The sequence below is a fragment of the Sturnus vulgaris genome, chromosome 1 (assembly GCF_052056855.1).
Source record: "Sturnus vulgaris isolate bStuVul1 chromosome 1, bStuVul1.hap1, whole genome shotgun sequence".
Lineage (NCBI taxonomy): Eukaryota > Metazoa > Chordata > Aves > Passeriformes > Sturnidae > Sturnus > Sturnus vulgaris.
This window is the reverse complement of record NC_142243.1, coordinates 31,513,347-31,529,006: the sequence shown is the minus strand read 5'-3', so window position 1 is coordinate 31,529,006 and position 15,660 is coordinate 31,513,347. Positions and strand designations below refer to the sequence as shown.

The 15,660-nt window shown below is 39.4% G+C and overlaps 1 protein-coding gene across 1 annotated transcript in view; it reads left to right on the top strand.

The window, feature by feature from the left end:
- Positions 1 to 15,660, top strand: part of RAPGEF5 (Rap guanine nucleotide exchange factor 5) — a 156,538-nt gene that overhangs the window by 21,033 nt on the left and 119,845 nt on the right. Inside the window, exons 2-5 of the mRNA XM_014893578.2 lie at positions 7,964 to 8,014; positions 9,150 to 9,256; positions 10,271 to 10,392; positions 11,745 to 11,913. Coding sequence (XP_014749064.2) covers positions 7,964 to 8,014; positions 9,150 to 9,256; positions 10,271 to 10,392; positions 11,745 to 11,913 — 449 coding nt within the window. The remainder of the gene's footprint in view (positions 1 to 7,963; positions 8,015 to 9,149; positions 9,257 to 10,270; positions 10,393 to 11,744; positions 11,914 to 15,660) is intronic.

Genomic DNA, 15,660 nt, shown 5'->3' with positions numbered 1-15,660 from the left:
AATGAGCCAATGCAAAGCCACTGCTCCTTCAGCTTGGTTCAGGACGTGGCTTCGTGGACACACATGGAAGCACGAAGGAGAAGAGTGGTGGGAATGGGGAGCTGAAGCAGGAGGTGTAGAGAGAACACGATGTGCTTGTCAGCAGCCTCATTTCAGGGTACTTAATCTGGTCGTGGAACCCATCAGCAGCAGGATGGTGGCTGTCTCCTTTCTTTAGTAACATAAAGTTCCTAACCGAGGCATCCCCTTCTGCTGGCTCCCCACTCTTCCCTTTCCCTCAATCCGGGTGGGTGTCAGGATGCTGCAGTTTTATTTGAGGCACAGGATACAGATGGAAGAGCCTGTGTTGATGCCTTCCTGAAGCTGGATTTATCCTGGGCTTTTTGCCATGGTAGGACTGAGAAAGAAGGAGGAGAGAAACCAGCCAGCCCTGCCATGTTGTCTTCTATGATATTCTTTTATATTCTTAACTTCTTTTAGGCATGAGAAAGGGCATTGAAAATAAATTTAGCCCTTGGACACAAAATTATGCTCCTTGTTAGGCTCTAGAGGCTTCAAAAGTAGATGGTTTATGCCAGATTAAGTAAAAATTAGTTTTGTTTGAAGCACAAACCCATTCAGCCATATTTAGTTTGCTAGCTACTGGAAAATAAAGAAATGCTTCTAAATGCATAGCTTTCTTAAGTGTTGCTGACTCAGAAATTAGTCTTTAAACATAAAGAGCACTGCTCCTTTTTATAAAGAGCATCAATTTTCTTCTCTTGTCTCTTTTTGTTTTGGGGGAAGTGAGAATGAACAATGAGTTGTGGGTTTCCGTTTGTGAAATAATTATTTTGTAAGGTTTTTTTTATACAGAAAATGAATGACAATACCTCTTTGGTTTTCTTTCATTAATGACCCATTTGAGTTTCTCTTCAGGCTCACCTGGGAACCCTAAATTGCAAGCTCTGCTGAATACATATTTTTCTTTTTACAGCTTTTTGACCTTTTTATGCTGCACCTAAGTGTAAGAAGTTTAAAATGATCAGGAGAAGATCTTTCCTTTATAAAAAAGATCCTTCATAAAGGGTTTTATATTTAATCTTAAATAAATATTAATGCAGAGAACTGTCACACTGGTTGTTCTTCATTACCCATGAATTCTGACAGTGGGTTTCAAGTGGAGCAGTGGGGGAAGGTTGTTTGTTACAAATATTATTGGCAGAAAGTCAGGCATATTCTAGGGTTTCATATGAATGATATCCACTGAAAGTCAGCTAGCTTCCCCACCAACTCTGCTTGCTGTGCCTTAGCAACAAGGAAAAATCTGTTGCCACATGGAAACGGATTGGGATTCATGACAACACTCCCTATATCCAGCCACCTTCAAACAGCAGTAGCGTTTCATCTACTAAACACAACACCCATGTCTTGCTTCTGCTTGAAACAACTATCATTTAGATGTCAAATGCAAAAAATTCAAAGGTGGCAAAGTGATTGTTCAAATTGTTCAGTAATTTTTTGCTCCCTTCCCCCACTCCTTGCCTGGCACGAGTAAGCACTGGGAATAAATGCGCATTTACTCCTGCAGAAATTACTGCCTTCTTGTGTTGCAGGTTGAGGAGGGTGTGCCAGGCAGGTACAGCCCAGCTTTGTTTCAGGATCTGTGTTCAGATCTGGGCTAGAGTGGAAACTCTCTAATTATCGTAGCTGCTTGCTTTTAGCAACTCCAGCAAATCTTTTTGATAGAAATTCCCCATAGGTTTCTATCGGTTGTAACAGTTGCAGTGGTTTCTGTCGCTCTTACGGCGTTATCATTGTCATGGTTCATAATGAGAGAACAAAATCTGGTTGAGACACAAATAATTACTTTTTGATTTGTGCGTGGAGTGGGAGAGAAGCCTGAGGGAAATTAAGTAAATACCTCTGATGGATTTTTAAAATTTTTCCTGAGCCATTGTATTCTTAGAACTGAATGATCATTGGAGAGAAAAGTACAAGCAGATGATTGTTTTTGAGAGTGAATTTGTATTCAGCTTTATTTGTGATCCTTTTCCATGTGCTGTCATGGCTGGAATGTGAGAAGTTTCCAGCACGAGTACTTGTGAAAATGCATTTCAGGTTTGGATGCTTAAATTCTTGTTGGGTATGTGCCTGAATATATAATTTCCTTTGTGGTCACATTAGCCAATTTAGGATTCAGGTGTTGAGTAGTTGCAGAAATCCCCCTGTCAGGGAATAGAAATGATCTCATTACCAGGTAGTCTGTGCTACACCATGCACATTTTAAAATGAGATGATTTTTTTTTTTTGGTTCAGGCTATTTATATTTAGGGAAAAACAACACTGAAGCATTTGCTTAATTTTAAATATATTGAGTAATCCAGTTTGAAATGCAAGTGTTATACTAAATTCGTTATGGTCATAGTGACAGTACCCTGAAACTATGAATAATTGTTTTGTTGTACATATAGAACTGCTCAGCAGCGTGGAGCTGATCATGGATATGTTTGCAAATTAAGCTCTGGTCAAACAGACAAATATTGATAAGTGTGTTGTAAACTGAAAACAGGTAAAGTTTGATTGCACATTACAAATTCCTAAGCGCAGAATATTATGCTTATATTTTGGAAACACAACCAGTTAAAAACCTAGATATTTGAAAAATCTGGAGTGGAAGCTTGAACAATTTACTAGGGAAGAGAGCCACGATTCTGCCTTTCCTCATTTCTGTTAGTTTTAAAATAAATCCCACTCTAGAAGATTTAGTAAAAGGAATATCTTGACTAAAAAAGAAATTCTTCCTTCCCATTTTTGTCATTTTTTTCTTGCTAACTGCACATGAATATCAGAAGCTCTTGGAAGAGAGACAAAACATTTCTGTTCCAAATTTTTTTTTTTTTTTTTTTTTTTTTTTTTTTTTTACAATTTCTAAGCCTCTTTTGAGGTGTTACGTTATGGATTCTAGTGTAGACAGGTTGCTGGCTGCTACCACTGCACTAAATCCCAGCTGAGGAAAGCACTTGAACTGGAGCTCAAAGCACTCTTACTTTGTTTCTTTCGGGACATGCTGGTGATTAAATTGCTAGCAGATGTATGGAGCATTGCTGATGCTACTGTGACTGCAGTGCTGGCAATGGCAGAAATATCAGCAGTTGTTGGAACAGCTTGGGCAGGAGGCGAAGCACAAGTGACTTGTAGGCAAGTCATTCTCCCAAGCTGAGATGTGGCCAAAGCAAAATCCCAGGTCTAAAAATGAGGAGAAAATTCAAAGGTATCTCCAAAAGATATGACTAAATCCATGTTCTATAGTACCGTTAGCCCTTGAACAGAACATTAACCAGGTTGTAGTAAATACACAGGGAGTTGCTGTAGTGGACTAAGTTCAATACTCTCCCAAGAAAGGAACTAAGTCAGCATCTTACAGTAAGATACAGCTTGCTCTTTCCAATGGAGCTATTAGTATACTTTGTTGTGTAGTATGTTGTGGGGGGGTTTCTTTCCAAACATCTAAAAAATCAGTTTGTGCTGATATATTATAATATTTTCATTGATATCTTCGCTTAACTTTAAATAATGTCAGAAATTCTCAGCTTCTTTTAAAAATAACTGTACAGTTGAAGCAATACTAATTTAAACTTAGGTATAGACTTTGCATAGTAGAATTAATCCTTAAATTAGCCTCTGCTTCTAAAAATCTACCTGGCATATTTAATTCTTTGGCTTATAGTTCTATGAGCTGATCATATAGATGTAGATAAATATTTTCTTCTTGTTGTTTTAGTTACTTGCTGGTCACTTTATTTTAATCCTCCCATTCTTTTCACATCATTACTTTACTCCTTGTGATTTTACTGATTTTAAATACCACAGTGAACTCTTTTATAATACTAGCAGTCCTATTCTGAAACCTTCTCTGGGCCTCCTGTTCCAGCTGTCCTCTCCTGTCACATGCAAGTTGTGTCCTCAAGCTAGGACAATGCCATCTCTATGCCATGTTTGTAATTCAGACTGGATCGTCCAGCCTACAGGACCTCTCCCTGCCTCTTTCTCCCCGCATCCCCAGCAGGGAGGGTGAAGCTGCCTATGCACATCTACCCATGTGTGATGGGACAGCCCTTCTGGAGGACACCCAGAACTCTGGATCTCCTGCACGTGTGCTCTCCTGTCCCAGGACCACACACACATGCTGCCACAGCCCTGTCTTCCCCCTAACATGGGGCTTGGCAAAGCTTCTCTTCAAGCTGGTGAGGAGGCACATGGAGATGCCAGGGTGGCAGTAGTTAGAAAGCAGTATTTGGCGTGGGCATCAAGAACTGTTCCAGGTAGTTTTCATGAGAGATGAGCTGTTTGCTTGATGACTAATTAATTTGCTTTAAAAGCACATTCTGGCTCATTCTTAGAGTGATTTGCAAATGTATTTTCAATCAGTGTGTGTGTCAAAATAATTTTGGGGGGAGCAGCTTATATTTGCCAGATATCTTTAGGGAGGAGTGGCACTTCCCCAACAGAGCCACCCAAAAGCTGGGGTCTTTGAAGATAGGCTGGACCACTTATCCACTACCTCTTCCTCTCCTGTAGACAACTGCCTAGTGCATCCCCAACAGCCAAAGCAGAGTCTGCTGAACAGAGGTGTGCTCAGTACCTAATATTTATTGAGGCAAGTTAAAAATTAAAAAAAAAAAAAAATAATAAAAAAGAAGAAAACTGGATCTATCATGGTAGCTAGGACATAAAAATCCTAAATTTCTGTATTAATTTCAGCCTAACTGCAACGAGTATTTCAACATTGCACAGGCTACACTAGCATCAACATGAAGGATCATTTTTTCTGATCCAGAATGCCACTTCCTGTTTTATTTTCTCCTATCCAGTTTCTTTTTTCTTATGCTTTTAGAAATTTTGGGTGGTTGGGTTCCTGCATGGCAGGCTAAATGTATCCTCATGGTCTCTCCAGTGTTTCATCTTTGCTCCATGTTGACATGGGTTCAGGCTGCCACTGAAAAGCCATTGTGCTGTCCTCCCTCATCCCATTTCAGGGCTGTGAATTCCTCCTGTCTTCTGTGCACTCGAGCTAGCACTTTGTGGTCTGAAGGATAAACTAGAAGTTTGAGGGTTTTTTCTCTACTGGTTTTCAGCATGAGACACTTTTTGCAGACTTCTTAGAATTTCTTCCTAACATTTAATCTAAATCTACCCAGTTTTAGTTTAAAATTATTACCTGCTGTCCTTTCACTACAATCCCTGATAAAACTCTGTCTGTGACCTTCCTGTTGGCCCTGGATACTGGATACTGGAAGATGCTACAAGATTTCCCTGAAGCTTTCTTTTCCCCAGGCTGAACAACCCCAGCTCTCTCGGCCTGTCTCCATGGGAGAGGTGCTCCATTCTCATGTTCAACTTAGTGGCCCTCTTCTAGACTTCCTCCAACAGATTCCCATCCTTATTATGCTGAGAAGCTGACAAATGGATGCAGTACTCCAGGTGGGAGGGTCTCACAAAAGTGCAGTAGAGGTGTAGAATCACTGCCCTCAGCCTGCTGGTCCTCCTTCTTTTGATCCCTCCCAGGATACAGTTGAGTCATGCCCAGTTTTTCATCCACCAACACCCCTAAGCCCTTCTCCACAGGGCTGGTTTCAATCCATTCATCACCCAGCCTGTGTCCATGTTTGGGATACCCCAGCCCAGGCACAAGACCTAACACTTGGCCTTGTTGAAATACATGAGGACTGCACAGGCCCAGCTCTCAAGCCTGTCCAGGTCTCTCTGGATGGAATCCCTTCTCCTCTAGAGTGTCAGACTTGCTGAGCACTCAATCCTGCTGTCCACGTTCCCATGTTAACAGGAGGATGTTAAATAATATAGTCCCAGAGGGACACCACTCATCACTGGTCTCCACACAGCCACTAAACCATTGACTGCAACCCTTTGAGTGCATCCATTGCCTTGTCCACTGAGCAGTCCATCCATAAAATCTGTGTCTCTCCATTTCAGTGACAAGGATATGCATGGGATAGTATGAAATGTTTTGCACAAGTCTAGGTAGATGATGTCAGTCTCTCTTCTCTTATCCACCACCACTGCAACCCTGTTTTAGAAGGCAACCAGATTTGTCCTTTTTGCTGAGTTTCATCTTGTACTGTCATGTAAGTGCACACTGCAGTAGCAGGATTCTCCCTGGGTGACCCTCCCTGTCCTCTGTCAGTGCCAGCCTGGGAAAGGAGCAGGGAGCAGGGAAATGATGTATAAACTTTGACTGTGCTGCTGCAGTGAGTGAGGCTTGTGAAATGAAAGACTTGGACAGAAACCAAGAGAAGTGGTGGAATGTAGGGCTGCTGCAGAACCGAGGTGCTAATGACATTCCAGCTAGGAAGAGCAAACGGGATCCGAGGCAGTGTTGTGCTCTTACAGCATCTTTGTTGGGCACGGGAGAGGGAAATTAGGCTTATATGTTACAGTATTTCCATATGGAGCTACTGTAATGCATGGAACTACACTAAGGTTTGTGATGAGCGTGGAAGGGTAAACAGCGATAGATGCTTCTGTGGTTCCTCGCCCCTTCCCTTTCTAAAAATCCAGGAACAAGGATACAGGGAGGAAGAAGCAGGTGGTGTTACTGAAATATGGATTCTGTGATTCTTACAGGGTGTGAAGGATGGCTTTTTTTATGATTGCAATATACCAAGTGAGAATTGGATCCTTCTCAAAGCAAGGAATTAATTATCCCGCTTAGAAGTTGGAATAATGTGAAGGAACACCACATGATCTTCCTGTTCTAGTGCCAGTGCACCTCCATAACATCGTCTTTTCCACTTCCAGCTTATTTTAGGCAGTATTTATTTGTGTCTTGTGTGGCCTGTAGTAAGAGAAAAGTTGCAATTAAGCATCAGTATAGACAATATCTTGTCTTTTAATAATGACAAGATATGGGAGGATCATGGTAAATAAAAGTGGAGTAATCTGATTCTTGTGGAGATGTTTATCCTGTCTCTGCCTTTCAGAGTTCTGATTCACTGTGAATTTTATAATTTTAAATCCTAGACTTTATTGATCAGTGGTAAGATTTTGGCGTTTGCATTTTGCTACTGTGAAGACTCATTTGTGATTTTCCTTTCTGTCTCCTCAAACGTGAATCCTCTCTGATTTCATTGAGTGATCAGTTATTCTCATGTAATGTAAAGCCTAGCACAAAAAAATCTGTATTTTCTTTGTGCCATGTTGCATAATTGCATGATGTCTCTTGTAATCTCTCCTTTGTGAGGTAAATAATCACAGCCTTTTCTGTCTTTTCTCATATTAAAATTTATCAAAGTCCTTTGTTATTCCTACTACTATAATTGTCTGAATCACCTCTAACATTGGAGCATTCTTTTCTTGAGACGCTGTTGCCAGCACATGTGGCATGGCAGAGATAACGCTGATCTACATTAGTAACCTCCCTTCTGGTCACCATTTTATTCACCATTTATCCTAATTTCTTTTAACTACAGTTAAGAATTTCATTTAGAAGAGTGGTCTTCCTTGAAAAGGGTTCTGTGATCCTGAGGTGTCTTTACTGAATTGATAAAGTTTGCTTGAAGAGTATGTGTAACTACATTTTCTCCCTCTAGTTCATGCTGATCTCAATGTTGAGCTCATCATGATACTGTCTTTTCACCCAGCATTTTTTAGGTTTATCTTGAGATTCTTCACTGTAATTTTTGATCTTTCCTGACCCAATAATTGTGTGTTATCTATAGGTTATTGTTCATCTTCTTTTCCAGATCAAGAATAAATGTAATAAAAACCACAGAACTGAGTTTACCAAACCTTTTTCCTGATGTGAAACAGTTATTATTTGGAGACATATGTTAGACTATTCATATGATTTGATAAATTCTTTTTATGTAGATTTCAATGGCTAAAAGACTAGATTACAACTACTTTTTTCTTCTTCCATGCAAAAACCATAACAAAACTAACAATCTACCAAATTATCTTACAGACCCTGTCCAGAAGAATTTCAAATCCATATTTGGAAACTTCTGCAAATAAGGTACTTGTGAAGCTTCTTTTTAGTTCTAGTTCATCAAACAACATGCGAGGAATGCTTCTGTTTCAGTTCAACCTCTTAATGGTAGCATTGAAGACACTTGTGAATGTGACCTGCAGTTAAATCCAGTTAAGAAGTTGTTATAATTTCGTGTGTATGTTACAAATCACGTCCTTCTATTACTGAGTTTGCAAACTGAATTGTTGTTAATTCCAATGTGCACATGCTTCCCAGTCACTTAAATGATTGCCACTATCTAGCTTACTTTCACAGTATTTGAGAACTCTGGTTTGCATGTTGCAAGACTTTGCTGTCTCAGGTCTATTCTATATGCCTTAAAAAGTTCCTAAACGTAGGAAGCAAGGAAACAAACGAAAGGATGAAACCAAACAGCATCAAGTTAGTTCTTTGTGTCACTTGGTGCGTTTTGATGGGACAGTGAGGAAACATCACGATAGAAGCCCAAGGTAAATTCTTCAGTAAGGAGTGGCACACAGAGTCTGGGTGGAACATGGTTTTATGGAGGACTGAGTAGCTGGGTTCCCTTTTGACAGACACATCTGCAGCCTTGAGGTGCAGGGTAGAAATCAGGTGTGGGGAAATCAGAGGTGTGTCCATTCTGAAAGACCGTATTCTCCTAGCAATGAATGGATGAACTCATCTACAGCTATCATAGGAAACCTCCAAAGACTCTGAACAAAATAAAATACTATGAAATAGTCTTTCAGCATGTATTAGGCTTGAAATAAATTATTTAGCTCAAATACATAGGAAATTATATTTATTTTAAACTGTCTCTGTGTGATTGTGCAATGGTTCATATGTCTCTGCTTTGCTAAAATAACACGTGTTTTCATTTAACTTGTCTGTTGTTAAAAGGTAAAGCTGATGGATAGTAAAACCTCTCCTTTTCTAGGGCAGCAAATCCAAAATCAGCCCACTTCATGGGGCACCTGCAACCCATGATACAACTGGCAGAAGCTGGGCTGCATTTCCTATGAGACTTTGAGAGTTTGCTTATCATTTACCTGGCAAGAAGACATTGCTCAAAGGGAGGGAGTGGACAGTGGCAAGGCAATTTACTACAGAAAGAATAAATCCCTGTTTGTCACAGTTTTCAATTTCTCTTTTCATTCAGATTTATGGAGAAAGTTCTTCCTGTGCTGGGAGAGCTCTCAGGAATATTTTTACTCTACAAGCTTCTGACCTGATTAAAGACAGGGTGTACCTTACTGGCATTTGCAGGTAAATCAAAATAATTTGTTTTAATCAACTTTAAGAGTTTCATTTTCATTTATCTATGCCCTGATTTGACAAGTGAGTAAATTCTGAGTGAGAGATTCTGTGTATGTCACTAAGAATTGAACATATTTTCTTAAAAATTCTTTAAAGTCTCATGTACCTTAATATATTTTCTTACATTACAATGTCAGCTGTCAGAAAGCAGTGGTGGCCTGATTGTATATCCATTTATTCAATTGCTTATGATTTTCATATACAATAGTGTTTGTCAGCTATTTTTTTGAAAAGAAAGGGTATTAATTTCAGCCCTGGTTTGGAGTTATAAAGGAGCTTAATTGGATTCCAAGATTTATTGACACAGTGATTTCTGCATGTAATTTATAGAATATTTCTGTAATGAAGTGATTTTCCATTTGTGCTGCATTGTAGCATAAATGCTTTCTTCTGTTTTCAATTACACCAAAATGTGCAGCACCTCTATTATAGCACCATTCATTCACATCTGTGTTTAAGAATTATCCACTACTTTTTAAAAATTATTATTTAAATATATACATTTGCTGATAATATGAAAGATTGAGTACTTTCTAGAGCAGCACTTAAAGGTCTTACACATATTGTTTAGCTCTACTGATTATGCCTGTGCTCAGAAAGGAAATAAAATCCTGAGGCTAAAAGTTGGATTTTATTTATCTTTGGATGAACTGTATGGAGCACAAATTGATAAAAATGCTACATATTGCAAAGTATGCTACATGAATCAAGTATGTAAGGGAATTTGCTCATCTAACATAAACTCCTTCATTGTAGCTAGAGGTATCTCCTGATTCTTGCCAATGTAATTTCTTCTCTTGAAATGAATGGGTTTACAAAAATTTGGAATTGAGACAAAGAGTTTTCTCTGCTGAACAAAAAGGCTGAGTTTTGATTTTTGATAGCTTTAAAAACAGCTCTTTATTATAAAATAATGTTTTAACATTACTATAGTTTAAGAAGTGATGTTTTGCTTATTTTCAGGAGAAGTTGTGTTGGATCAGAACTCGTAGACTGGCTTTTGGAGCAGTGCCCTTTTGTCAAGTGCAGATCTACAGCAGTTGGAGTGTGGCAGCTCCTCCTGGATATGGGCATTATATTGTCAGGTCAGTGCTGCCAGTACTTCCAGTGGCAGGAAGGCTATCCCTTTCTCCTGCATAGGACAAGAGTCCTGGTTTTGATTAGAAGAGGGAAGGAAATAAAGCACAGATTGATCTAATTTTCTTGCCAGTTCTTTATTCCACTATCTTTTTGGGAGACTTCTGTGACCTTTCATTTCATAAATACCAAAGATCAATCCCTTGGTTTTGGCAGTCTCGTTCCTTTTGCTTTTGCAACTGTAATTGTCTATTATTGAGTTGCAGACAGAGTGCGTGTCTTTTCCAGCCTTTTATTTTTTTTCCTGGCAAGCTATTTTAGGTTTCTCACAAGACAGCAGCTGTTTAGTTGCCTGCAGATCATGGCTTTACCAGATGACTTCTGTAGCTGTTAATGATTTTCTTTCACTCTCTGTTTTCCATAATTTTTAATTAGAATGGGTTGAGAGTTGGTCCAGTTCCTTGAGATGGTGGTGAGGCCAGGTTCTACCCTGCTGTCCCTGACTCCCCCACCAAACTGAATTATTTGGTCCAGTTAACGTGGCTGGTGATAATTACACTGGTAACCAGCCTCTGGATATCTGATGGGTTTTACATTGAGGCTAGGACTACTTAGGTAGCTCAGCTCAGGTCATACCCCACCCTGGGGTCTGTGCTAGACACTTAACCTCTTTCTTGTGAAAAGGTGAGGAGTTGTGGAAAATTTCTGCATGTGTACACTGACAGTGTACCTTAAGGTTTTCTTCAGCTAAACTGGCAGCATGTCTGTTCATGCAGCCTCAGCAAGGGCTAAATTACTTGTTACAGGAGCTTGTGCTTTTGGCTTTGTACCTCTGTCCTTTTTCCCCCATTAAATCCCTTGTTCTTTTCAGGGAAGACAACTGATACGTCTTTTTATCCAGGTCTAGTCTACAAATCCAGTAGCCCTGAATTTGAGGAGAAGCTGGACTTCTTCTTCTAATTATGGGCTGCATCCTCATTACTGAACTTTGTTTTCTAGTGCCTGACCATTAGTAAAAACAGTTTAGAAACCAATGGAAACTGAGACTCAGAAATCTAACGAAAAAAGGGAAGGTTTTTATTCCCTAAACCTAAACTGATTCTAAAATTGATTAAACACTCGTCAGTCTTAAAACTTGAATTTCAGAATCCTGGAGGTCTTTAAACTGAGGTTTTGGGGTTTTCCTGTTTGGATGCACTGAATTAAACAGAGAGGTCAGCATTGTTTCTGTGCTGAGTATTCAATCCTTTTTCCCTGTGTGATGGTACAACGTAGCATTAAGATCGAGTGTAATACAGAATGTGCTAGGAATCTACATGGTGAAGGTTTAAAGGGTATCTAATATTATTTTTTCTAACAGTGGACAGACAACTCTATTTTCAAGACAGTCATACTTTTTACCAGTTCTCAGCGGACGAATGCACCTACCTTTTCTGTGAATTTGAGAAAGAGGAAGCATGGAAGAATGGAGTAAAGCTCCTGCTTCAACTGCTGCCACTGTCTCCTCCCAGGATTGACATGTGCAATCTGTAAGTGTGCAGATATAGTTGTTTGCAATTTCTACTGATTACTATATAAGTGTCTGGCCTTATAATGACATTGTTACCCCCAAATCACCTTGCAAATGAGGCAGCTTTCTTTTGGGGGCTGAAAAATCTTGTAGAGATGTGCTTTTCATGTAAGAAGGTCAGTATGGGTAGAAAAATGGAGGCACTTGACTAGGAGTTTTGGACATATTACAGTTTTTAGGCACCTCTAAAACTTCTACCTCTAGTTTGTTATATTATCTGGGCATGTGATTTTTTTTTTTTTTTTTTTGTTTCCTCTTACATTTGGATGTTTGGCATGAATTTGGCAGCTGGGATGCTCTGGTTCTGGTTGACTGGCAGACCAGATGCCCTTGTGGTGTGTCAGGATCAGCTTTCAGATGGATTGACAAGATGGGTGGAAATGTGGTACCTTCAGTCATTTGATTTTAGTTTTCTACTGTATGTTTGCCAGAGCTCTGTAAACTCACATTATTATTCCTTTTTCAGAATATGCCTTTTAAGAATTTTGCTTCCTAAATGTCTCCCCTTTCACCTGACTTTGGTTGGATGTTGTCATACTCTCTGTGCTCATGTGTCTGCACACTCAGGTTGCCTGTTTAGAGTGGCTAGAAGGAAAACATAGTTATTTGTTCCTCAGTGAGAGGCCAAAATAGAGGAAAAAAGGTGTTAGTGAGAGCTCTGGAGGCTCATAACCATTTATGCTTTAGTAAATCTGCAGGAGTTGGCCTGAACAGACAAGTTGAGTTAAATTCTTTCATTATCTCCAGCATGATGATCCTCAAACCAATACTTTGGAGAACTATTACTCTGGCAGTACTAGAATTTATTCTCTTTGATGCCAAAGACAAACCTTTCTTCTATGAGTACTTTACTTCTCTACATAATAGATTTTTAAAATGCTCATTCTCAAAGATGAATGTCCAGTAGAAATATTTTAAAGGAGCACAAAGCCCAAAGACTCTGCAAGCTGTCTCAAGCCCAGATTCTTAGATTCAGACATGTTGAGCTGGTAGAAAAATCCTCAGTAATTTCTCTACACTGTTCAGGGCAGAAACTTGATTCCCTTCCCTACTGCTGATTGCCCTCACCAATCAAATATTGGCAGTTCTGGAGAGCAGCTTCCCTTCAGAATGCATTTATTTGATCAGCTTCAGTGAGCGTAGGCAAGTGACAAGAACTCCAAGCTGGCTAGAGCAGCAGGACTGAATACGATCTTCTAAGCAGCTGACTCACATGGGACAAAACCTTTGACTTTTTTTGCAAATAGAAAGTCTTGTTTTCCAGCCAACTCTAGTGCTAAACAGCTTGTCTGTCCCTTAAATATCAGGGCATTTTGATCTTGATTTTAGTGGGAATTGGGATTTTTCTCATCACTGCAAATCAGACCCCTTCTCATGGTTTGTGTCTACTCGTTCAAAGGATTTGAATCAAAAGGACAGAACAGATAGGTCATATTGATGTGTTACGTGAAGGATGCTGGGTAGGAAAATGGATTGAAGGCTTTTTAGGTTCAAGTTTACAGTCTGCTTTGCAGTTTTATCATTTCAGTGCAACTGTCATTTCCAGTGGAAGATGATCCCTGTCACATGAATTGAACAATTATTCATTAATGTACATTTCCAGCTCCTTCCTGCTCACATTATTCAAATTTGAATTGAAGCTGGATTCCTTTTGGGAATATTGTCACTGAAAAATTGTTTTCTGGAGCTTTTACCTGTCAGATTGTGAGGGTGCTTTTTGAAAAAGTATATACCGTAGGAATTGAATTTTAAATAATAGTATCCCCTTGAGGGAATGTGATGTTAAAGCAGAAGGAGACTTTTCCAGATTCAAAATTCTTCATGCTTTATGCAAATAATAAACTGCTAAACCACAGTCAGAAAGGGAATAGGTGTGATGAGATGTTTGTTAAAGTTGTCTGACCTGGTTAAACAAAGCCATATATTCCTTTTCATGAGGAAAGAGGGAATTCTAAAAACCTCTCCCTTCAGGGTTTGTCTTTTCTTGAATATATAAGCTGTTTTGCATACCATTAGAAGCATAGGATGCTTTTTATAATTTAATATTTTTTTACTCATTTTTCTGTCTTAGCTTTTCTCACAATCTATATTGACTGCATTAACTATATGTACACAAGAATAAGAGAAATTCTTACTTCATTAATTCCCTGCTTTTGATGAGATCAGAAGCAGCTGCCTGCTTGTGCACCAGAGGGAACATTGGATGTCTCCTAGAGGTCCCAGAGGCCAGATGACCTCTGTCTCCTCTGCAGCTGTGGGCAGCAGCCTTGTGCTTGCCTGAGCTGCTAGGTGCATCAGTGGGTCTCTGGAGAACCATGGTTCTGCTCTCCTAGAAGGAGTCTGTAGACCTGAGCAGGCAGTAGCAGCTCTGGGGACTTCCTTCTGCAGCTGTTCTGGAAACCCTGTTAAATAAACATAGCTCAGATTTGACTTGCTGTGTGGATTTTTGATGGATCTGTATTTGTTCCTGGTCAGTTTTAGTGGTGTTACCAAATTACTATAGGAAACTCTACAATAAAAATATTGTTCTGGAGTCTGAGATGTGCTTATGGTTTCTGAATAAATGCTTCCTGTTTGCCTTGGTGGAAATTCCTTACATTCAACGTAACATTAGTGGGAATTCATCACGGAAAACAAGTCAGGACGTAGCAGATTTTCAGCAACTCACACTAATCTGAAGGCTAATGTTGTGTATATTCCACAGGATTCAGGGCCTGTAAATGTTGGCAAATTATATGGGACAAATGAAGAGGCTTCTTGGGGTCATTAAAGACCCAGTGTTAATCACAGTCATTCTACTTGAGTAGGAAAAAAGTGAATATTGCAATAGCCTGGGAACAAAAAACATGAATTGAAAGCTGTCCCATGGACTCCCTTACAACCCTGAGCAATCACTTAGGCTCTTATTCAGTGCCTCCTGAATTCTTTTCCAGTTACTCTAATGGTGTTGTATCAGGTGTTTAATCCTTGTGTGCTTCTATTTCCTTCTTTGTAAATGGGAGTGTTTATAACAATTCCCACAACCACTGGTAGACTCAGTGAACATTTCAAGAATGCGCTCGGTAGCTGAGACTGTTGAAATGTATACCATAATACTTGTAAAAATTATTAGAAGGTATGTTAGCAGACTTTTGTTTCTTTATCTTACATCACTTTTTGTTTTCAAGAGTGTTGCACTTATATTCTCTGTCTTCTGAACCGAAACAATTTGCATTTTATTGGTATCAGAAAAGTAACCATTCTTAAAAGTAATTTGGTTTTCATGCAAATAGCCAGGATGGGATATTGATTTAGTTACTGCCTCATGGAGTTCCAGGAAAGCTTTTGTTGCACACAGACAGCTCTCAGGTATTGTATGAAAACAGACTTGGCTGCTTGCAGAACCAGGACAAGCATCCCTGCATCTTGCTCTGCTGAGCAGACTGAGCCTGCAGATCACTGAACTGTATAAGCACTAATTTGCCTGGGCTTTGGAGCTTCTCTTTGGTACCAGACTCACTAGGTCCTAGCTGTCCACTTTTGAAAAAAAATAGGGTGATAACTGTTGCTTTTGTCCATTGACCTTGGTGTCATAATATACTCTTCCTCTCTGATTCTGAAGAGCTGACTCTAATTTTCAGTTCATGGTTTCAGAAGCATTTGATGCTCATATGCAGATGAATACTGAGAGTGTTTTTAAATAGAAAATGAAGTGATAAAGGCCCAA